The following is a 23,202-nucleotide window of genomic DNA, read 5'->3' as shown; positions in this document are numbered from 1 at the left end:
TGTTGTTGTTTTATATTGTTGACAGTAGTATACCTTTAACCTTTGTAGTAATCTCCTCTTCACTAGTTGCATAAAACTAATAATACTCACATGGGTTTACTGATCATCTGGTAAGAATTTCCCGATGGGGGAAAAAAAATTCTATGATAATCCTACTGACCACCCTTATAACCAACCTGCCACCTTTTTAACCATACTGACCTTCATTTGTTATAGTAATATTATGGGGATGTGCTTGATTGCGGGTTGTATAAGTGTTTATTAAAAGCTAACTTGGCTAAATGTTTTCTTTGTCACTATTGTTCAGTCTCTTGTACAAGCCAGGAAGGCGGGGATTGCATCTGCTATGGCTGCACGGTCTTCAATCAAGGATGAGGAGCTGGTAACTATAACTCCTTAATCTTTCTGTACTGTCATTACAGAATGATAATATAATTTCCACAAAAATTCAGCACTCTTATGGTGTCCTCATGTGTCAACAAGCAAGGGCACATTTCCTGTCTTTGTGGTGTCATTTCTTAATATGCCATTCATGACTTTTGTTACCTAACAACCTCCCGTCTGTCTATCAATATAGAAAAACCATGTGTACAAGAAGACCCTGCAGGCTCTCATCTATCCCATATCTTGCACTACACCACATAACTTTGAGGTGTGGACCGCCACTACTCCCACATACTGTTATGAGTGTGAGGGACTACTGTGGGGAATTGCCCGCCAAGGCATGCGTTGCTCCGAGTGTGGTGTCAAGTGCCATGAGAAGTGCCAAGAACTGCTGAATGCTGACTGTCTACAGCGTGAGTACTGCCGAGAAAACCTTTAAAACAGATGCTTATGGGTGATCAAAGTCTGTTGATTAGGTAGGCACAAAAGTTCATGAACAGTTATACAAAGGATTTCAAGCTGTTTCACCACATTATTGTCAAAAAACTGTTTTACCATCTTTCCTCACATTGACAAGCTTTCACTTTCTTAAGAAAATGTTTATAGCTTAGGTATCACAACATGTTGAATACAGTATATTTTTAAATTGATTTAGAATCTTAATATATTTCTGTTAAATGTTTAGGTGCTGCGGAGAAGAGCTCTAAGCATGGAGCTGAAGACCGGACTCAGAATATCATCATGGCCATGAAGGACAGGATGAAGATCAGGGAAAGGAACAAACCAGAAATCTTTGAACTCATCAGGGAAGTGTTTGTCATTAGCAAAGCCATCCATGCGCAGCAGATGAAGACCATCAAACAGAGCGTACTGGATGGCACCTCGAAGTGGTCCGCCAAGATCACCATCACAGGTATACCACTGATAAAAATGAAGAAAAAAATTGATAAATTCAACCACAACTTTAGAATTTACTCCTCAGCGTTAGTCTTATATATGCTAATGTTGGCTCCTTTTGTCTTTGTTTCTCCGTCATCGTGTTAGTTGTTTGTGCCCAAGGACTTCAGGCAAAGGACAAGACAGGATCTAGTGATCCGTATGTCACTGTTCAGGTGGGCAAGACCAAGAAGAGAACCAAGACTATTTATGGCAACCTCAATCCAGTCTGGGAGGAAAAGTTTCACTTGTGAGTCACCAGAATTTATTGGTTATAAAGTGTAGCCTCATCACTTACATATCTTACAGCTGAAGTATACCATTTTTTGTTTTTTTATTAGTTTCCTTCTAATAGAAAAAATTACCGTATATAATTGCAGGGTATACACTATACACTTCATCAGTGAATGATGTTTTAAGTATTTTCAAAAAAGATTCACACATTGTCTTCATCTTTGTTCTTCATAAATTGCATCAACTATCTTATCTGTGAAATTGCATTTTGTATTCTACTACTCTTTACATCATATTGACAGCTTTTTTCCTGTTTTCTATAAGTGAATGCCACAATTCCTCAGACCGAATCAAAGTGCGCGTGTGGGACGAGGATGATGACATCAAGTCAAGGGTGAAGCAGCGTCTGAAGAGGGAATCAGATGATTTCCTGGGTCAGAGTATTATTGAAGTCAGAACGCTGAGCGGAGAGATGGACGTCTGGTACAACCTGGGTCAGTTGTCTTGTTCCTGGACTGTAGAAAGTATACTGTATATAAGGAGAGAGATAATAATAATAATAATGATAATAATAATAAACTTTATTTGTATAGCACTTTTCAAAACATAGTGCTCTACAGAGCAAGATAAAATAGTACACACAGACAGGATAAAAACAACAAAAACATTGTTAAAACAGAACATAAGACCTGATAAAACAAAGTGTAAAAGTAAATTTTGAGAAGTGATTTAAAAGAAGACACTGAGTTTGCTAACCTCAGTTCCTCCTTGTATTGAGGCGGGCTGTGGGAATAAGTTAGGAGGGTCCTACCTGAGGAGTGCAGGCAGCGGCTAGGATCATAGTGCACAAGTAAATCTATGATATAAGTGGGAGCAGGGCCATGTAGGGCATGAAGAGTAATTAATAAAAGTTTAAAATCAATTCTATACCTAACAGGTAGCCAGTGTAGGGTTGTAAGGACAGGAGTGATATGGTTTTGTCTCTTGGAATTTGTTAAAAGTCTGGCAGCTGAGTTTTGAATGAGCTGGAGACAGGAGATGGCCTTTTGGCTGAGCCCTGAATACAGGGAATTACAATAATCCAGTCATGATAAGATGAATGCATGATGACTTTTTCAAGGTCTGCCTGAGATAAAAAAAAAAAATTAAAAAAAAACTTTAACTTTTGCAGTGTTCCTAACTTGGAGAAAGAATGATTTTACTAAATTAATGACATGTGGTCTGTTACATTTGTGTGTTTTTAGATGCAAAGCATCTAATGGGAACTCATGTAACTTATTCACATTTAGGGGGCTGCAGATTTTCCACAAAGAGGGCTGTTTGGTCATTTATTCCTCTTGGTGGTGGAATTGTGAAAAATATAATCCCTGGGACCCTCAAGAAAAGATTTTAATATAAAGATTTTTTTTTTTTATCCTGGAGCCCTCAGATCAGAAAATACCATACGGTGTTCCTCATTTAGCATGTTTTGCCTAGCTCTACCTCAGGCTATTTCTCTAATGCTTGCTCCCCAGCCAGAAAGGGAATCATCTACAACAACCTAGATTTCATTAGCTGGTCACATTACTTTGTCTAAATGAAGGATTGATCTGCTTCTGATGAGGCGTACAGTCTTGCCACATCTGTATGCTTCTGTTTGATGTTAAGCGTCCTGTTTTTAGTAAGTCAAGTCAGTGGTTTGTTTGAACCTCATTACCCACATCTCCATTCCCTGCAGTGACATTTTTTATTTATATTTTTTTACACAGGGAAGCAGCAGCCCCAAGGTCCATATTGGTCTGAATGACAATACTAGCCTTCCCTGGCAAGCTTATTTTATGAAATTTTAAATGAGTCCCATTGCACTTGCTGACAGTTGTGCTCATTTCAGGAAAACCCATTAGTAATCCCCAGTACTATCCCCTGGTGAATAAAGATATTTTCATTACGATGAGGCAGTCACACAGGAACACAGGAGCTACTTGATCAATCTCTTGTGCTGTTATGTGTCAGTACTTTTTTTTTAAAACAAATAAAATCAAAGCACCTAGGAAGAAAGGGGAAAGGATATGTCATTGAGTTTTTAATCTTAGGATAACATCTCTTCCTTATCTTGTCTCTTTTATCAAACAGATAAACTAGCTTGTCTTTGGAATTATATCTCTGAATTGAATTGCTCTTTCTGTATCTCTTTCTGTTTCTTTTAAAATCTGCCTTCCGTGTTGTCAAACAACCTTTATCCAGACATCAACTCATTGTTGGTCCATAAACAGCCCCCAGAATTTAACTGACACATTAACCCACCCCTGGTATCATTTCTTATTGCTTAAAAACATTCCAATATTTGGGATGTTTGGTTTTTTTTTCCTACATGCACTTTGCATGTACATGCATGTAAGAGTAATGAGTTCAGTTCTTAAGCACAAAGCATCTCTTGTTTCTACTTGATTGAAGTGCTGAAATTGCCTTCACCGTGGCAATAATAAATCTCCCCCTGCAACTGCATGGTACTGAATATAAACATGCCTATAAATCTGCTGTTGTTTCTTATAAACTGGGAGATATGAAGTGCTCAGTTTAATATCTCTCTGATAATCACATCAACAAAATATTCCTTTGGTTAGAAGGCATTAGGAATTATAATTTTTGATGCATATCAACGAAAGCAAAATGAATGATCAGTCATGTAATACGCCCCATCCTTTCAAACATTCTTCCTTCACTATCTCTTTCTTCTGCTCCATAGTGCCCCTCCTTCCTCCTCTTTCTCCTTGTGATGTGTGATTATCAAGTAGCAGCACTCCAGTCGGAAATCGACCGCTCCGCCGACATGTACAAATTACCCCTAATGATGTGCCTGTCAGGGCAAATAGCAGGGGTGAACCGCCGAGCACTCCACCTCCAGAAAAGCTCCGGCTCAAGTGTCTTCAGTGATCAGGCACAGATCCATACAGCCCACTGCCATTGTCTCCTTCTACACTATCAGCTGGAGGACTTCTATTAGCGCTGCCGGCTCTGCACTGCCATCAAACTCTAGAAACAGAACCCCCTACAATAGAAGTGCCATGTTAATAGTCTATAATTAGTGTTGTGTTAACAGACCTGGTTTAATTTGCCTTTGTGTCACAGACTTGGACTGGAGTTATGAATCAAGAACGTGTGTATATATGTCTGTTTCTGCGGCTGTCTAACTGCATGACTTTCTTTTTGTTTAATTACAGAGAAGAGAACAGACAAGTCAGCCGTGTCAGGTGCCATTCGCCTCCAAATCAATGTGGAGATCAAGGGAGAGGAGAAAGTGGCTGCGTATCATGTGCAGTACACCTGTTTGCATGAGGTATTTGATTCTATAGAGGTCACAAATTGTGTTTGTGTTAACTAGTTTCTGTTAACTAACACTTTGTTAACTAAACACACGGGATATTCTGCAGGTTCAGCATACTAAAGCCTTCAGTTTTCAGTACAGTGTCTACCTAATTAACTTTAATTAACTTTAATTAGATAAATTTCACTCGGCATTTAACAAAAAAGCGTTTGGCGCAGATGTGACTGATTTAGACAGGATTAAAATTGGAGATACTCTTAAAACAATTACATAATCCCACCTCTTCCCTAAAACTTATCCCTTCCCTAAAAACAAATACGGTTTAAGACATATATCCTGTGCTTATAAAACAGACAATTCCATAATCAGGAAGGCCAAAAGTTTTGAACCCCTCATTATCTTACAGGAACATGATTGTCAAAATATCCTTGAGCATGGCAATGAATGTACTCATTATAAATGGTTCAGATGCCTCAAAGTCTTTGTCACTTTTCCATCTCTTCTCTGTGTCTCCAGGTTACTTTCTATTGTATACTGTAATAGTTATGATTAAATCAGCAACACTAGAACTGATAGTATTTTTTGTGTCTTGCTCAAGAGCATCTAAGCAGGGTGGATTCTTGCTGATGCTGCAGCCCGTTCAAATGACATTAACACACTGTTTCTTTCCATTACAGAACCTGTTCCACCATTCGACTGATGTGCTAGGTCAAGGTGTGGTGAAAATCCCAGAGGCTCGTGGAGATGATGCATGGAAAGTCTACTACGATGATGTGGCACAGGAAATAGTGGATGAGTTTGCCATGCGCTATGGGATTGAGTCAATCTACCAGGCCATGACGTGAGTTAGAGATATCACGGTGGACTATAATGACTGTCTCCCTATAGCTCTCTCTCTCTACCTGTCCCTGTGTTTGTTGCCTCTTCATTCCACCCTGTTCCTTGCCCTCCCTTTCTGCCTTTTGCTCTCAGTGCTATTGTCGTTCGTTGTTGGCCTCCAAATGAAGGAAAGTCAATTATAAGCGGGCTGAGGAGGGATTTGTCTCCATGAAATGTCATGCTCAATACAGATGCCTGTTAGCTGGGCCCATCATTCACAGAAAGCACACTCTGATGGGCTATTCCTCAGCCTAAACGTGCCAGCTAGCTGATGGGCAGATGAAATGACCATTCCTAATAGGGATCATTAGGTGAAAACAAGACCTTTGAGAGGACACAGGCTGACCATATAAAGGCACAGCTATTCATGGTTTACTGCCCAAACCTTTTTTTCCTGTGGCAATGAAATGTCTTTGTGAGTGTGAGAAGGTACAAATGGGAGGAAGAGCAGGCCTGTTGTCCAGGTCTTTACCAAGCTTTGCTTGTGCTTTTATTTCCAGGCACTTTGCCTGTCTGTCGTCGAAGTACATGTGTCCCGGTGTTCCTGCAGTGATGAGTACCCTGCTGGCCAATATCAATGCCTTCTACGCCCACACAACCGCCTCCACCAATGTGTCCGCCTCCGACCGCTTTGCTGCCTCCAATTTTGGGGTTTGTACTGCACCCACACACACATGCAGACAGACAATAAATATCTCTTTTCTCTATTTTTTTTGGTCTCCGTCTTCCTTTCAACTACTTATACATACACACACACAGCCTCTGTCTTTCTCCTTGCATTTTTGATTTTTGTGCATCTATCTTTTTCCTTCTACTGAATACAAACATATATAGAATCGCTCATGATTTCTTTTTTCATTACCATACAGAAAGAACGCTTTGTCAAGCTCTTAGACCAGTTACACAATTCCTTGCGCATTGACCTCTCTACCTATAGGGTAAGTTTTTGATTGCACTTAATAAATATCACTGCAATTTATGACTGATATTGTTCTCAAAAATGATATTGTTGCCTTGACATTTCAATATGGCTTCTGCAGTGTTGATAATACTATTGCTATAAAATCTATTTATCATATCAGTCAAAATATTTGTAAAGGTGATATGTACTATAATTATATTGTATTTACTTGTAAATTAAACTTGTTTTTTCTCCTGTAGAACCACTTCCCTGCCAGCAACAAGGATCGCCTGCAGGATTTAAAATCCACTGTGGATCTGCTAACCAGCATCACCTTCTTCAGGATGAAGGTAGTTAACAGTGTTCATTTACTGCATCTTTCTTTGTACTATGGCTGCTCTCTACATGCATCTCAGCAAGCAGTTATCAATTGATGAGACATTTTGCCATAACTTTGCAGTGAAGTCAACTCTTGATAAACACAGTATTATTTTTAACTTATTCTTTGCTGATGGCCCTATTGTCAGATTCTGTATAAATTGGTGAAATGTAAAGGATTGCTTGCAATCTTTCACTGTCAGTGATGCTATCTCCATCTGGTGTTCAGGTCCAGGAGTTACAGTCTCCACCAAGAGCCAGTCAGGTTGTGAGGGACTGTGTCAAGGCCTGTCTCAACTCCACGTATGACTACATCTTCAATAACTGCCATGAGCTATACAGCAGACAGTACCAACCTGCAGACACAGTGAGTCACATACTGAGTCACAACTGAATCTTAGATCTCTCACCTTCTCGTTAATCAAAGCAATTGTATAAGCACATTGAGAAAATCTATTGTGCTGATTGTATTTAATCTTTATTGAGTCCATTTTTAGTGTTTGACTGTGTTTTCTTTTCTAATCCAGAACAAGGAGGAGCTCCCTTTGGAGGAGCAGGGGCCAAGCATCAAGAACTTGGACTTCTGGCCCAAACTCATCATGCTCATCGTCTCCATCATTGAAGAGGACAGGAACTCTTACACTCCTGTGCTCAACCAGTTAGTAACCGGAACAATCCTATGTCTTTATTCTCTTAAACATAGAGGAAACATACAGACCACTTGAATAAATCTTCAGCAGTTTTCTTGTTTGCAGCATTTATAAATGCTTAAATCATGATACTAAGGCATATTTTGTCCTTGCTTGTTTGGTCTGAATTTTCTTAATTTGACTCATTTCTATTTATATGTTTGTCAAATTGTCACTTTTCTCCCAGGTTCCCTCAAGAATTGAGTGTAGGGAAGGTGTCAGCAGAGGTCATGTGGACATTGTTTGCTCAAGACATGAAGTATGCTATGGAAGGTAAGCCACACTCGATGTCAGATATTTCGTATCCTTGTCAAGGTCTCATTCTCTGCCGTATCAATGGCACACAGCAAGTTATCGTCAGTAGTGTGAATGTCTATTGTAATATATCTGGCTCCCACTTCTGATTCTCTAAATAGTAAATGATAGTAGTTGCATTTATGTTTCGGTAGTATCCTATAGAGACATATTCTTGACTTGTTAATAGTATAATGCGGCTCTGTTGCATTGTAGAGGTATTTATTTATCTAGTAGAAGTGAAGGGAAAACCTGAAGGTTTAGAGTGTAAGAACAAGCGGGGACAGAAGTTCTGATGAAACTGGAAAAGGCAAGAAGCATGAGGACAGAGAGGAGAAATTCTGGGGTAAAAAAAAAGATACAATGGCATGGAAGAAGTGAAAGAGCGAAATAATAACTGTGCAGGGTTTGAAAGCGGCTTATGTCTCCCAGGAGCGTGTCTGCACTTTTCTCTGTTGTACTGTACTGTACAGCAGCACCAGTCCTCAGAGGCAGTCAGCTTTTATCCCAGCCCCTGTCCTCAAGATGAATCCCCTACACAGACTATCGCTGTGAAATTTCTGTTTCACAGAATAAAGTACGAAAGTTCTGGCCACTGCATTTTCAATCTGCATTAATATGAAAAGTGATAGAAAATGTGTTCAGAGATGGAATGAGTCCTGAGAGATTTGCTCCAGAATTGCTACCAAAGAGTACTTAAAATTTTATTATTAGTACTTTTTAGTACATTACTAAAAAGATATTGAAGTGCTTGGTTAAATTTGAGGTTGAGGTTTTTTCCATTACTTTCCACGAGTATATCTTTAGTTCATATGAGCACTATCTAACTACATATATTATCACTATCGTAGCATTATCTAAAGTCAAAGTACTCTCAATTTAGAGTGGCCAAGAGTATTACATTTCATTTGAACTCAGGCATTGTGTATGCTCTATGTTAAAAGTTCATGGGAAAACATGAGTGTAGATTCACTGTGCTCAAATTCACTCAATTTCATTTTTACTGTAATACATTTTTCTTCATACCTTCAAAAAGCTAAAGGAAGAAGAAATCCATCACGAGCCAGCGTCGGCTCAGGCTGAAAGTAGCTTCTTCTGTGCTTTTTGCTCACAGGGATTACTTCTACATACATTTACCTCAATATTTGACACTTTTGCTACATTTAATATGAACATCTGACATCGTAATATTATATATATGATTGAAAATAAGGAAAAGCATAATAGGTCCCCTTTGATATAAGAAAGGCTGCAGCTCTAAATGAGCTGGCAATCAAAATTGTGCTAGAATTTAAACTGAAACTTTGAGAAGGAGTCTGCAACAGTCTTCAAAATAAATGTTTGTTGTGTTTCTGGGAAGTTTACCTGTTTTCAGTCCCACATTTTCCCAGATTCTACTCTTTTCATGCAGCTATCAGTTATAGCAGGTAAAGTCACTCTTTGACTTTAAATACATGAGCTCATTACACTCATTTCTCTTGTATCTGGAATTAAGATTTGAAAGTACACATAAACACTTGTAATAAATGAAGGACTGACTTTTAGAATTACTTAAAAGAGTAATGCCACTCATATTCATATTAATCTCAATGAAAGAGAAAACATTTTGATCAGTCCTGTTTATTTGAAGGGGTATTTTAGAATTAAATTTTGACTTTACAATTAGTATTTGAATTAACACGACTCTAACAGAGTTTAAACTAGACTAGATTAGTCTAGAGACAACTTTGTTTTAGGATTAATCATGAAATTAGGATTATGTTCAAGTGTTAGGTGTGGGTGAGGTTAAGATTTAAGTTAGTTATAGTATAGTGGTGAGGGCTGATTTATGTGGGTCATCAATGGTGGTGCTCACAACAATAGTACAGTTTAACAGATGTTTTTGTGTGCTTGGCCTCCCTAACATTGTATTCATTGACAAGTTTAGCATCAACTTCAGTGCACACCAGAGTGGCTGGTTCCTTTACTGGTTCAGAATCTCTCCCACTCCCTTACATAAACTTATTAAAAAGCTCACAGAATCTTTGTGTCTTTGTGCCTGCAGAGCACGAGAAGCACAGACTGTGTAAGAGCACCGACTACATGAACCTGCACTTCAAGGTGAAGTGGCTCTACAATGAATATGTCAAGGAGCTGCCAAACTTTAAGGATGTTGTTCCTGACTACCCATCGTAAGTGCATGTGATTGTATTTTTTTAATGATCATTGAGTTAAACAATTAACAGTTAAATAATTTAAAAAATAACTGCTAATCTTTATTTTCCCTTGTAGATGGTTCCTACAATTTGTGCTACAGTGGTTGGATGAAAATGAGGATGTATCTATGGAGTTTATGCATGGAGCCCTAGAGAGAGACAAAAAAGATGGAGTAAGAAAAATAAAATTGAGCCTTAATATATTGTTACCTTGTCCATGTTTATAGACACACAGTATCAGTACATGAGCTTCCGTACTTACTTCTGTACTTACTGTTTATTTTCTCTTGCCAATCCTGCTCCATCTCAGTTCCAGCAGACGTCTGAGCATGCTCTGTTCTCCTGCTCTGTGGTGGACATCTTCACCCAACTCAACCAGAGCTTTGAGATCATCAAGAAACTGGAATGCCCAGACCCTAATGTCATGGCTCAGTACAGTCGCCGCTTCTCCAAGGTAACCCAGTTCACTGGGTGGTGACTAAATGGAAATGAATGGCCTTTAATACTGTAGTTCCCTGTTCTACATGAAGTCCAAATTTTCCACATCTATCACACTTTTTTAAAGGGAATTTGATATTTCCTCATTAAGCAGAATGTTGAATTGGACATAACACGTCCCTCCTGGGGGAAAGAAGGACAGCACAGCTTTGTGTTTTGGGATTTGTTTTTCTGTATGACAGAGAATACATTAAGGAATATCTAGGAATGTTTCTAATAGTTGTGCAAGATTATCCTTCAGACATATTCCCCAAAAGTGTAATATATTCCCCTCTGTAGACATCGAGAAATGTTTCAGTTTGAAATAACTCTATATCCTTTTTATGTTCCATACAGTTTTAATGTCTTTCTCCCTCTTCATCTTTACAGACTATTGCCAAAGTTCTTCTGCAGTACAGTGCCATTCTGACCAAGAGTTTTCCTTCTTATATTGACAAGGAGAAGATTGTAAGTGGTCAATACCATCTAGCATATCACCTTTTGCTACCCTTGTTTTATGTTTTATATACTAACAGGTCACTTTAAAGTCAGTGGTGTGGTTAACTCACTAATTCAGATGTTCCCTGCTGTAGATCCTACATAATATAACTCCAATCAAATTTTTGAATTGTTTTGACACATTTACCTTGGCAGACTCACCAGTGGGGCTATTATTAGAAACATGTTGCAGAGCTGAACAATGTTCAATCTCTTCAACTTTATTGTGAATTATAATAATATTTCCCAGGTTGATTAATTACATAAACAAAAACTAATATGTGTGTTCTTTGTTTAAAAATTGTTTTATACAGCAATGATTGGACGCAGTATCAGAAACTGAAGAATTCCTGCTACATTTGTGTAATCTCACTGTCCACTGTCTCTCTTTTCCTCTGTCCTCTTGTAGCCTTGTGTCCTGATGAATAATGTGCAGCAGTTAAGAATCCAGCTGGAGAAGATGTTTGAGTCCATGGGTGCCAAACAGGTAAGCCTGAAGACGAAGATGTGAATATGAAGACATTGAATTTGTTATGGCATCATACTGAATGAATAACGGTGTGATGCTTTTCATTCGTTCATTCCCTATAGAAAAAATGGCATAAACTGACTAATCAACTAAAATTTTCTTCGTTGACCATGAAAAGTAAACATTTTAGGGTTGGTTATTTCTACAACACTTGAATTTGTGTCTTTCATGTGTCAGATTGCAACAGAGGAAGCACTGGTATGTACAGTAGTGGTAGTTTAGGCCATGTAGAGTAGTTAACTGGTAGTGCTGGATTAGGACATTAGTCCTGAATCCTTAGTCTATGCGCCATCGCAGTGTCTGATGCTGTCAATGAAAGTATAACCGTTTATCAATACTGCCAGTGATTAAACGCTGTGCTCCCTAATAGACTAGAGAATATTGAGACAGATTTAATTACATCATGTCCTGTGTATCAGTGTCCTAAGTGTAGCTACAGGAAGGACAATCAATATCCCCTCTGTCAGCTGTAACCTCCTGCTTTGAATCCTTACCAGGCTTTTGAATATAGTGCATTATCGTAGTATTGTAGCTGTAGTGAAGTATTTGTTTTCTAGTGTTTGGTTGGTTGTAGGACTGTAGCTACAGTATGGGATATCATAGCTTAAGTTACAATCAGTGTGTTCCCTTTACAATTAAAGCAAAATGAATTGGTGGAAGAGGAAGAGGAGGAGGGGGCAGGAGAGGAGGTAGGTTTCCATCATGGTCTAAGCAAGGCTGAAACTGCCATTTGAATGTACATCTTTCAGTTGTTTAATCAGTTTAATGGTGTGCAGTATACCACTGTATTGATTATCTCCCCCTTGCTGTGGTTTGGACAGCAGGTCGTAACTGAGGATGGGGAAGCAAAGGCTCTGGTGGGTATTGTGGATGGTAACAGTATACAACCAGTAGTGGTTAGACAATAAGCAGTAACAAAAATTAGCATAGCAACTGTCTTGCTACCAGCTAGTCTATAGTTAACATTGTGGAATATTAAATAAACTTTGAACTGAATTTTAAAGAGCAATAGATCCAGAATCTTAGATGGCCAACTCTCCCTTTAGCATATGCTGTAGATTAGCTGTTGCCTTCCTACAACCCTGTGTGAAGGGAAATATCAAAAATACTTGAACAATGGTTGGAATTGCTGATGTAGCTCGCATTCTGGGGGCCTGTTCTATTGGTTGCTATCCTGGTGGATAAATGTTACCAATGTGACATCATCTGTCTAACCTAGTCATTGCAAGTGTATGATTTGTGCACTACAGAAGTAAAGAGAACAGTTTTGCAACAGTGTTTATCAGTCTGCAAAATTAGCTTTTTCAGACAAAGAGATAGTGATTCCTCTCCTGGAGGTAGCATCATTGAACCAAAAAACAGTGCAGTCACAAGACATGCAACATATTTTGTGTAAGGGCAAGGCTTTTACTTTTCTTGTATGGAAAAAGTATATCTCCTTGAGATAAAGTGAGCACAGAATGGTGATCTACAGCAGTGTAAGAGCATCTCATCGTGGAAGCTTCATTTGTACATGAAATGGAAATGCAATATTAATTAAGTTGGCCTTTATCTTCTTTGACTAATGATATGCTTGAACCTGGTTAATTTGAATCTTTGTCTTTGTGGTTCATGGTTTGGAAAAATCACCTTATGTTGCAAGGTTTTTACTGATGTTGCCTGCAGCAGATGATTAGTTAAGTGTCATGTCATGAGGTGGTGGAGGTGAAGCCGTTTGTTTCATGTGAGTTCCATTGAGAGAGATCAATAGAGTTTGTGTCTAGAAATGAGTTGCATGCTGGAGGGAAATCATGAGAGAAAAAAAGAAAAGATAATTCAGTGAGATACCAGTATTAGTCAGATTACAGTATTATCCATGCTATGTTGGTGCAAGAAGTTTAGTTTTGTTTTTGTATTTTGGGGGGTTTTGGGGGTTTTTTTGTTGTCCAGCCAAAAAAATACCATTGGTGACAATGGACCAATGTCATACCAGGGGTCAGCTGAAGGCTGCTGAAGCTAAGGACAGCCAAGTATCCCAGAATGCATTTTGCACCAAATAGCGGTGATGATGGAGACAAAAGCTATTTTGAATTTCACTGAAGGACTGTTGATATCTCACTTTATTCATTTTCATATTTTTTCAGGCTAGAAAGTAACCATTTAGATTCTCAACATGTGATCAGTTTATCTAAATAATGCCTATTTGGAAATTTGCGCCCACGTTTTCGGAGATCTGAGGAGCTGTTGGAGCTGTTGGCCGGTTGCCAGCCAGTCATCACAGCGGTTTGCAGCCAACAGCCCGACTTCTGAGATGACCAACCGGTCAACGTCCATTGTCATCCCAGGGCAAAATCGGATTGGTCATCGGGAGCGTGGGAGAAATCCCAGTGGGCCACTTGAGCACTATGTAGGCTGTGTGAGCAGCCCATTATACAGAAACAAGAGCCCCTTGTGTCTTTTCCTCTCTTGATGTCACCAAACATAAAACCTCTTATTTACAAAGGCTTTTTAACTTTATTAGAAAAAATAAGCCACACGAGGTAAAAAAGGGAAGTCTTAATATTTTAGACTTTTCCTCATTCAACCATTTTATCAAAATTAACAGGATCAAATGATTTCTAAAAGATCCAGATAGCAAGTGGAATATTATGCATGTGGTCTTAATTTTTTTAATTAATGTGCCCTTATGCTGACGGTAAACTTCTTATCAAATTCTCCAACTTTCATAGGCAAGCTCTTATGTGTTGGTCCTTTCTATATAAGCACAACTATTCTCCCCACGAATGATTTTTATGGAATAATGTCAATGTCTTCTTCCACATTCAGATGTTGACAATTAACAAAGATGGGTTTTTTTGGAAAAGTCAAGTCACAGTGGTGTTTGTCCTCTCTTTTCTAGAGCAACAATAGACTGCTAGCATGGCAGGCAAGTTCACTGTATATGCGTGCATGTTCTGTGATACATGACTGCATATACGCACATGTTCATCTCACTACTTGTGTAAATTACATATTGTTGTAATTGGAACTGTCTTTGGAAATGGAGGAAAACAGAGCAAGTTTTGTTTCATTTTGTTGATCATCAGAATTATTGAACTACTCGTTTTCAGGCACCTTAATGAATATGGTCGTTGTTTTGGCAGAGATGAGAATGAGATGGGTTTTTTTGTGTTGTCTTTTCACTGCCTAGTTTGAGGAGAGTGAGGAGGAAGAGGAAGTAGGGGAGGAAGGGGAGGAAATTGAAGTTGAGGTTTGTTGGAGTGTGAAGTGGAGCCCGAGTCATTGTTGTGAACCGTTTCCCTGTTCTTTCTACTCCCACCAACTTCACAGTGATAATCAGTCCCACTGCAACTAGACGTCTCTAGTTGCAGTTATCACAGGGATGTTTATTGTGTCCACTTTTTATCATCATCTGTGGTGGTTTCGACTTCTTTCAGTAGCATTTTCCCTGGCCTTTCCTCAGACCTGCTCTCTCATTTCTCCTTAAAAATAGTTATTTCTAGATTTTTTTTTTTTTTACCTTTTCTTAATATGTGTTTTCTTTTTAATTCTCTTTTGTTTGCAATAGATTGACCAGGAGAAGGTGGGTGTCACTGTCACAAATACAGCATGTTTTCCATTGTGAAAAAATAATTGCTGTATTTAAGAGAATTTCAAGTAACTTACGAAAAACCTTATGTTCTCTAGACTTTTATTTTTGACTGGTTGTTGATGATGATGCTCTTTTTTTAGTGATCATCAGTGAGAGCAGGATTTTTATGACAGTTTTTATTTTTTATTTCTCTCTAAAAAAAAATCTCAAATCATTCCCACCAAACAAAGATGGATACACCAGTAGAAAAGGTAGGTTACATGCTTACTGGGGTATATCTGCTGCTATAGCACTTTGTATTATTACCATCGATCCTCTGTAGTGTCCCACTTAATATAAATGAAAATCAAATTCTAAATGTAAAATGACAGTTAAATGAGGTTGTCCTGTGTTACCTCCCCCACCTTTCTGTGCGGTTGTAGACTGAAAATGCATTTGAAGACAAAAAGGTGAGTGCAGGAGTACAGATACATGAATATTAATATTAAAAAAATACTCTCTGACAAAAAGCAAAACACACAGCACATTACAAACAGAACACAATCCATTTCTAGCTGCCTTTCCTCCCCTGAAGCCTTCCCTTTTGTGATGCGTAGCAGCAACTTCTCAGTCTCTCCTCACTAATGGTGCCACATAACCCCGACAGACCATGAATCAAAAGGCCATTGGATCATTCTCTTAATGAGCCACATCATGGTTTCATTCATATGGCTTAGCTCCCCTCCAGGCAGTGCATATTTAGATGGTGCCATGGTATACCTGGGTTAGGTATACTGGTGGTAATCCATGGATCTCTCACTTTCCTTCTTGTTCCCTCACCCCATGCTTGTGAGACTCACCACTTGAAAGACACATATCTCCTGCAATATTAAACTTTTTTTTTTCAATGTGCTCCCTTTGAAAGTTGGAGACTGCTGTTAAAAAGGTGGGTTTGCCTGGTTTTGCGTGTTGAATTTTAATTTTATTTTGTCTGTTGTGGACATTTCTCCGCTACTGGAGTTGACAAATTGGAACTTAAGCATCAAAGACAAATATTACAGTGCAACCTGAGAGAGCTGAATTACACTATTTGCCTCTCTCATCCTTTTAGCTTTTGACTGGCTGGTATGCTTTTTGCATAATAACATGATGTAACATAACTGCTGGTTATCTTGCCGTCATTTGTAGCTTCTAGCTTTTGCTGTGAAATGCAGCTTTAAGAAGCTCAGAAGTAGTTTGGTGTATTTTGGCCAAAAGCTGCAAAAATATGACATATGAAATATGCTGTTAAAGGGTTCTACGTACACCATGTTTGTAGGAGAGCTGGCACACACATTCTTGAAAATAATTATTGTGCAAGTTTATAAAAGCCTTTCAGTCAACACATTTTAAACTTTAACTAATACTCTACTGGGCTTCTGTCTGCTTGTCTTTCTACAGATGGACTCAGAGGCCAGTGACTTACTGAACGACCTGCAGGTGAAGCTGAACAACGTGCTGGATGAGCTCAGCAGTACATTTGGGAACAGGTAACCTAATACTAATAATAAAACACACACTCACACATATAAAGTTAATCCGGTAACCACACCTGCATTTGTGGCTGATTGATCCTTATGGTTCTTTCTTTCCAGTTTCCAGATCCGCATCAATGAGTGTATGCGGCAGATGGCGTCTCTGCTGTACCAGATCAAAGGTCCGCTCAATGCCAACAACAAAAACCAGGTGGATGCCGACTCTGACAACATGCTACGGCCACTTATGGATTTCCTGGATGGGAAGTGAGTGAATTCATTAGATTTGATACTGGGGTTAAAGTCTTTTTAACAATAGTAGCAGTAGTTAAGGCCACAACACACCAGCACTTTCTGTGCTCCGGTGTGTTTCATTCCCAGCTGTTGAACTTGTGTTCATGCATGTGTGTGTGTGTGTTTGCATGATTCTGCAGGTTGACACTGTTTGCCACCGTGTGTGAGAAGACTGTATTGAAGCGTGTGCTGAAGGAGCTGTGGAGGATTGTAATGAGCAGCCTGGAGAAGACCATTGTTCTACCACAGGGCAACGACACCTTTGTAAGCTCGACATTATCAGTTTAATGTTTGTTTAATGTTTGTTTATCAGTATTACTAGAGATTGCCTTTGACTTTTAAGCTCCAAAATGAAAGGAGAAAGAGAGCAGCAACTCAGTTCCTTTTTTTTTTTTTTTTTCCAGGGAGCACAGATCCTCTCAGCTGCAAAAGAACTGGGTCAACTCTCCAAACTCAAGGTATCATAATGCCCTCATATACTGCACATTTACACCATGTTAAATGTCCTGCTGTGTTACCAAACTCTGAAGACCTGACCACAAAACTACTCATCAAGAGTGAATGTGACTATTTTTATGGAACTAACTCATCTCTATGATTATCATTTGGATGTGTAGGATCACATGGCAGGGGAGGCTAAAAGCTTGTCTCCCAGGCAGTGTGCTGTGATGGATGTGGCACTGGACACGATCAAGGTCAGTTTATACTGCGGTTTTGGTTTCATTAGGATGCAGGGCAGACGGGTCAAATTAGCTTCATCAGCTATTCATCCATTAATCAGGTTTCCAGGAGGGTTATGTAAGCGGGTTGTGACCATTAAGATTGTTGATTTTAACAGATCATAATAGAGAGGAAACAGTGAAATATTTCACAATTAAAGCATCATTCTAGCCATTTTCAACTAGGACCTTGTTTTGACAGTGATTGATTGTCACCACGGTCAATCACTGTCAAATGATTGATGATTGATTGTCTTCAGAATGTAATTAACTAACTTCACTGTAAAGTTTCTCTTCACCTGGAGCAGCTGCAGGATTCTGTGTTCATATAACACCAAAAAAGGCCGATGTTGCTTCAGTTTGAAAGTGTTCCTTATGTTTTTTAATAAGTTGAACACCCACGTCAGAAATCCCCCAAACTTCCAGAGCACATAAAGAAAACCTTTAAACTTTTTTTAGTTTAAAATAAATCAGAATATTCCGACCAAGATTCAGTTTCTTCCACATATTTATACTCTGACTCTCCTTCTGTTTGCTTTGCAGCAATATTTCCATGCAGGAGGGAACGGGCTGAAGAAGGCGTTCCTGGAGAAGAGTCCCGAGCTGTCCTCGCTACGCCACGCTCTGTCCCTCTACACTCAGACAACAGACACGCTCATCAAAACCTTTGTGACCAGCCAACATGCACAAGGTATGCTTAATGATAACATCAAAAAGGGACAGGAAGAAATCTTTTCCCATGGTAGACCAGGAGAGGGCACTAACTGAACTATGTGTTTGATAAAGGAGGCATTTTTTTTTCTTTTTTCGATGTATTTCTGTATTTAAAATGCTCTCAATGCTGTACTTTGTTGACGTTATTGCTGTGTTCTCTTTATCTCTTGTGCTGCCTCTGTGCCAGTGCACAATGGAAAGGGTATTAGGTTAACTCCCAATGAAAAAATACAGCCCAGCAGGGGTAGGTTTCATTGAAATCATCTGCCAGCCATCCTCTCCTTCCCCACCCGCTCTCCCTTTGTACATTTTGCTTTTGTCACTCTGTACCACTAAGGTGGGTAGATGAACCCTAACTCGACCTCTCCACCTGTATCCCCTTCTCATTCTGATTCTGCATTATGAATCAAAGTGTATCTTCATCAGTCCAAATGAAAGCTCACTGATGTATCTACGCTGTGTATTAAACTAGGCTCGGGTGTGAACAAGCCAATCGGTGAAGTGTCCGTCCAGATTGAGCTGTACACTCATCCTGGGAATGGGGAGCGCAAAGTTACTGTCAAAGGTCAGTTTGAGTCTTCACAACTAAAAAAGCTAAAAATGAAGTATTTTAAGAAAAGTGTCTGATAACATTGTCCTTCTCCTCTGTGTGTGTGTGTGTGTGTGTGTACACGGGTTTGCATATGTAGTTGTGGGAGCCAACGATTTAAAATGGCAGACGTCTGGCATGTTCCGACCCTTCGTTGAGATCACCATGATCGGGCCTCACCTCAGCGACAAGAAGCGCAAATTCCAGACCAAATCCAAGAACAACAGCTGGTCTCCCAAGTTCAATGAGAGCTTCCACTTGTAAGCATGAGGACAGCTGTACCTGATTTTCTAATGTTGTAGCTTATTACAAACTTTTTTAACTTGCTAACCTGGAAACAGTTGTGCAGTAGTGTGCAAGCTGATAATCTTTTTTTATTTTATGATTATTTTTGTTGCTACACTTGGCAATTTGCACATTATGTTTAAATGGCTGTAAGAGGCAGATATTTGAAGAATTTGACCTTCAGTACTCAGAATGATGTAATATGACATCAGCTTTGTTAATGTTTACCTTGATGCTTTGCTGCTGTTCATACTTAAGCTAAATCAAGAGCATCTACAGTGAGTGGTTTGGCTTCTCTTTTGCTGCTACACGTTAACAAATGGGTGTGTTCAAAAAAATATATAAATAAAGTGCAGCTTTTAGTTGGCCAATTTGCTGTTGTGCTGTGTAACTGCTGAACAACTGAATGCTTTAACCTCTGTGTTCTCTCTCCACAGTGCTCTGGGCAACCAGGATGGCTTTGAGTGCTACGAGCTGCAAGCCTGCGTCAAAGACTACTGCTTCGGCCGGGCTGACCGAGTGGTGGGCTTGGCCGTGATACAATTAAGAGACATCATGGAGAAGGGCAACTGCGCCTGCTGGTGCCCGCTGGGCCAACGCATCCACATGGACGACACCGGCCTCACCGCCATGCGAATTCTCTCCCAGCGCTCCAGCGACGACGTGGCCAAGGAGTTTGTCAGGCTGAAATCAGAGACACGATCAGCCGAGGAGGGCAGATGAGGAGAGCTGGGGAAGGAGAGAGAAAGACAGAAAGGACGGAACTCTCCTAATTTCAGAATAAAAGTCATGATGCAGGGAATTATCTTCCCTACACGGACTCTTTCTTAGACCTTTGATGTGTCTTAGCTGCTGTTGACTGTTTGGTGGCGCCATGCCAAGCTCACCGACACACTGTCATCACCTTCACACTTTGGGCATTTTCCCAAACACTCACTTTCCATGTTCCTCAAACACTGGCATTATTTACATAGCTACTACTGTACAGCACACAACCACACAGACACCAGCTCACTCAACCTTCCACTCACCAGCTGGTTCACCAGGCAGTGACCACTTACTCAGTCATTTAACCTTTTTTTTTTTAACCCCTTTCCTCATCTTGCCAGTTGGACACCATAACCTCAAGGGAACAGAGGATGCCAGGCCCCGCTGGAGGGCCAAAATACATTCCCACACCTCCCCAGTGTTGTCGTGTAATAACCCCACCTAACCCCCTCAAACTGTGGCCATGTGTTTGATGCCTTACACTCTACAAACTGTGAATGTGTGAAGTAAAAAAAAAAAAAAAAAAAAGTATTTTGAATGCCCTATCCTGTAGCTCCACTGTGATGGTTTGAGTAAATGTGAAAACACTCTTCTGTGTCTGATGAAGGAAGGACTGGTAGCTTGTCAGTTATTGAACAATGTGGAAGTGAAGATGATGAAATATTACAGTTAATGTTTCAAGAGAAGGTACTTTTAGTAATCATTTCACCCCTTCATTTAAAGGATTGATAAGTTAATTGTGTGCCTTGTCATGTTAAGTTTCTTACATCACATTGAGAATGATTGTTCCCATTCCTGTTTCCTCAGCGGTAAGATCAACAATATGATTTAAATCGAACCTTCATGAAAAAGGAGACTAACAGGGTGGACATTTAATATGTATGTTGAAGGAGAATCCTGTTTTGGCCATATTTATTCAGTATATAAGTATAAGCTTCATTTACAACTTGTGGCTCACCATGATGCTGTAGCCATTTTATTTATTTTTTATATATATTTATTTTTGTTTGTGCTTTTCAAAGCCCACGATTTGTTGTTTACTGCTGGAAATGGACATGTTTGCCAGAACAGTATGTTTGAGAGTTTTGCACAGTCTGAATGAGTTGCTGCTGCAGCGTTGTAGACGTAAACAGCAGGTCAACCGAAGAGTTTCTTTACAAGATGAGATGTGTACAGTTCACCCACAGAATAAAGTGACAACATAGTGTTTGTTGGTGACTTGTATCCTTGACTGACAAAAGAGATGACTGTCTTCAAGAAATGTTCACTTATAGTAAAGAAATATTACATGTTGAACTTAAGATAACTTTTTCTTCCATAAAAAGGAAATCTGAACATTTGGACACAAGCTCCTAGTTGATACGGGGTGTAGAATAACTTATGGTTTACATACAGTATATCTTCCTGCTCTGTTTTCTTCTACTCTTCCTATGAGTGGCCTTACTTTGGTGAAAAACCTACATGTGTGTATCTTTTTAATCTTTTTTTTTTTTAATCCCTGTATTTCCATTGGCTCTCAGTGATGAGGATTGGCCACTTCTTTGCCCATAATGGTGTCAAATACTTTTTTCCAAGTGATGTTCCCTCTCATTTTGTACTTTTTAATCTTTGAAGATATTGCAAATGTAACTACGTCTTGGCCGGGTTTTCTTTGCTGTCTGTTATCATTTGTGTTATTTTCCTTATGAAGTTTTGTAAATGTTTTTGTGTCTTTAATAGTTTGGAATGATGTTGATCACTGTGTTGTAAGATATGTTTGAGTTCGATGGACAGGAGTAATATACAGTGAGAAGTGTGCCAGTGAATGTGTTCATAACTGATATTACTCTTAACGAAAGATGGATATTGCCACTGTATAATACAAGAACCTCAATGTGTGCACATTTTTAAACCGACCACACTCTGTAGAAACCACAGAATCAGATTCCTCTTTGTTACAGCACATTAACCCTTGTGAATAATATGTTATTGGTTTATGAGGACAAATGTTTCTTAGCCATTATGTAATATACATGTCCCTTGTGCCAAGTTGCAAGTGTTCACTTTTGATCTTTTTTTGTCTTTTTTTAATTTCCATATTTTCTAAATTTGTTAACCCTTGCACTATCACTAAATCACTGCAATAGTTAACAAGTACAGTATATCAGTCACAGTAACTGCATTTTTGTGGTGTTTTCTTCGTAATGTCACTACTCTGAAATGTTGTCATCATGTAAACATTCCGATTAATGAATTTTGTATAAAGTATCTGAGAAGTATCTATTAATGTGTGTATCTGCTTCTTTCCACTACAACATGACTCTGACTGCACATGAACACAGATAGGATTTTTTTATGATGTTTTTCTGATGCTGACATGATTGGTTTTATTTGTTTTACACTTAAGTTTCCGGCACACTATCATGTAGCTCATGAACTAGTTAATTTCAACTAATTGAATGCAAGTGCAAGTGTTAATTAATGTTTAGATTATGATTATGATAGACTTGAAGAACTATTTCAAGTCAAGGGATTTTGTCATATTAGTATAACCAACTAGAAATTTATTGTCTGAAATATCAGTATAATTGCATCATTTTAGTTAGTTTAGTTTTAGTTGAGTTTACTTAATAACTTTTTACAGTGTAATATCAGTTTTTTAAAGGTTTTTTTTATAAATTTTAATTAACAAATTTTGCCTTAATTTCTCATAACTGCATCAGACCAAAAGGCACTTTTTTGTCATTTTAAACCAAACCAACAACTACCAATCGATTACCTTTGCTTGAGAAGAGCCCTAGAAAATCCTTTTTTCACTCACAAACTCACTCAGGAATTTCAGGTATCAGTGAATCTAATGGAATGTTTTTTTGGATTTATTCATTGCTGAGTACTACACATGCAACTCCATTTATTTCCATTGTATTGGAGTGGCAGCCGAAATCTCAACTGACCCCTTAACATTGAATCAAGTGATTCTATATAAGATGAGAGGGTTGCTACTAATAGCGCACAACCTGCTGAGACAAGCACTGCCTAGCACTGACTTTTAACATATACAGCCGAAAAACGAGTGACTGATAAAGAAAGTT

The 23,202-nt window shown here is 38.9% G+C and overlaps 1 protein-coding gene across 3 annotated transcripts in view; it reads left to right on the top strand.

Annotated features, from left to right (window-relative positions):
• Nucleotides 1–22,397, top strand: part of LOC137170576 (protein unc-13 homolog B-like) — a 70,562-nt gene extending 48,165 nt beyond the window's left edge. For 2 of the 3 annotated variants that reach the window (XM_067574037.1, XM_067574036.1), the window contains 28 exons: nucleotides 308–382; nucleotides 578–797; nucleotides 1,070–1,297; nucleotides 1,429–1,570; nucleotides 1,879–2,048; nucleotides 4,755–4,870; nucleotides 5,536–5,699; nucleotides 6,238–6,388; nucleotides 6,607–6,675; nucleotides 6,899–6,988; nucleotides 7,246–7,383; nucleotides 7,544–7,674; nucleotides 7,893–7,978; nucleotides 10,044–10,170; nucleotides 10,271–10,367; nucleotides 10,505–10,648; nucleotides 11,062–11,139; nucleotides 11,579–11,656; nucleotides 16,689–16,777; nucleotides 16,883–17,029; nucleotides 17,197–17,320; nucleotides 17,461–17,514; nucleotides 17,674–17,751; nucleotides 18,319–18,466; nucleotides 18,677–18,733; nucleotides 18,962–19,054; nucleotides 19,179–19,338; nucleotides 19,801–22,397. In XM_067574037.1, the coding sequence (XP_067430138.1) occupies nucleotides 308–382; nucleotides 578–797; nucleotides 1,070–1,297; nucleotides 1,429–1,570; nucleotides 1,879–2,048; nucleotides 4,755–4,870; nucleotides 5,536–5,699; nucleotides 6,238–6,388; nucleotides 6,607–6,675; nucleotides 6,899–6,988; nucleotides 7,246–7,383; nucleotides 7,544–7,674; nucleotides 7,893–7,978; nucleotides 10,044–10,170; nucleotides 10,271–10,367; nucleotides 10,505–10,648; nucleotides 11,062–11,139; nucleotides 11,579–11,656; nucleotides 16,689–16,777; nucleotides 16,883–17,029; nucleotides 17,197–17,320; nucleotides 17,461–17,514; nucleotides 17,674–17,751; nucleotides 18,319–18,466; nucleotides 18,677–18,733; nucleotides 18,962–19,054; nucleotides 19,179–19,338; nucleotides 19,801–20,086 (3,540 nt within the window). In that variant the 3' untranslated portion in view covers nucleotides 20,087–22,397. The remainder of the gene's footprint in view (nucleotides 1–307; nucleotides 383–577; nucleotides 798–1,069; nucleotides 1,298–1,428; nucleotides 1,571–1,878; nucleotides 2,049–4,754; nucleotides 4,871–5,535; nucleotides 5,700–6,237; nucleotides 6,389–6,606; nucleotides 6,676–6,898; nucleotides 6,989–7,245; nucleotides 7,384–7,543; nucleotides 7,675–7,892; nucleotides 7,979–10,043; nucleotides 10,171–10,270; nucleotides 10,368–10,504; nucleotides 10,649–11,061; nucleotides 11,140–11,578; nucleotides 11,657–16,688; nucleotides 16,778–16,882; nucleotides 17,030–17,196; nucleotides 17,321–17,460; nucleotides 17,515–17,673; nucleotides 17,752–18,318; nucleotides 18,467–18,676; nucleotides 18,734–18,961; nucleotides 19,055–19,178; nucleotides 19,339–19,800) is intronic. The other variant, XM_067574038.1, reaches the window with a different exon arrangement.
• The last annotated feature ends 805 nt before the right edge of the window (nucleotides 22,398–23,202 follow it).

The sequence above is a fragment of the Thunnus thynnus genome, chromosome 19 (assembly GCF_963924715.1).
Source record: "Thunnus thynnus chromosome 19, fThuThy2.1, whole genome shotgun sequence".
Classification (NCBI taxonomy): Eukaryota; Metazoa; Chordata; class Actinopteri; order Scombriformes; family Scombridae; genus Thunnus; species Thunnus thynnus.
This window is presented reverse-complemented; position numbering and strand designations above follow the sequence as displayed.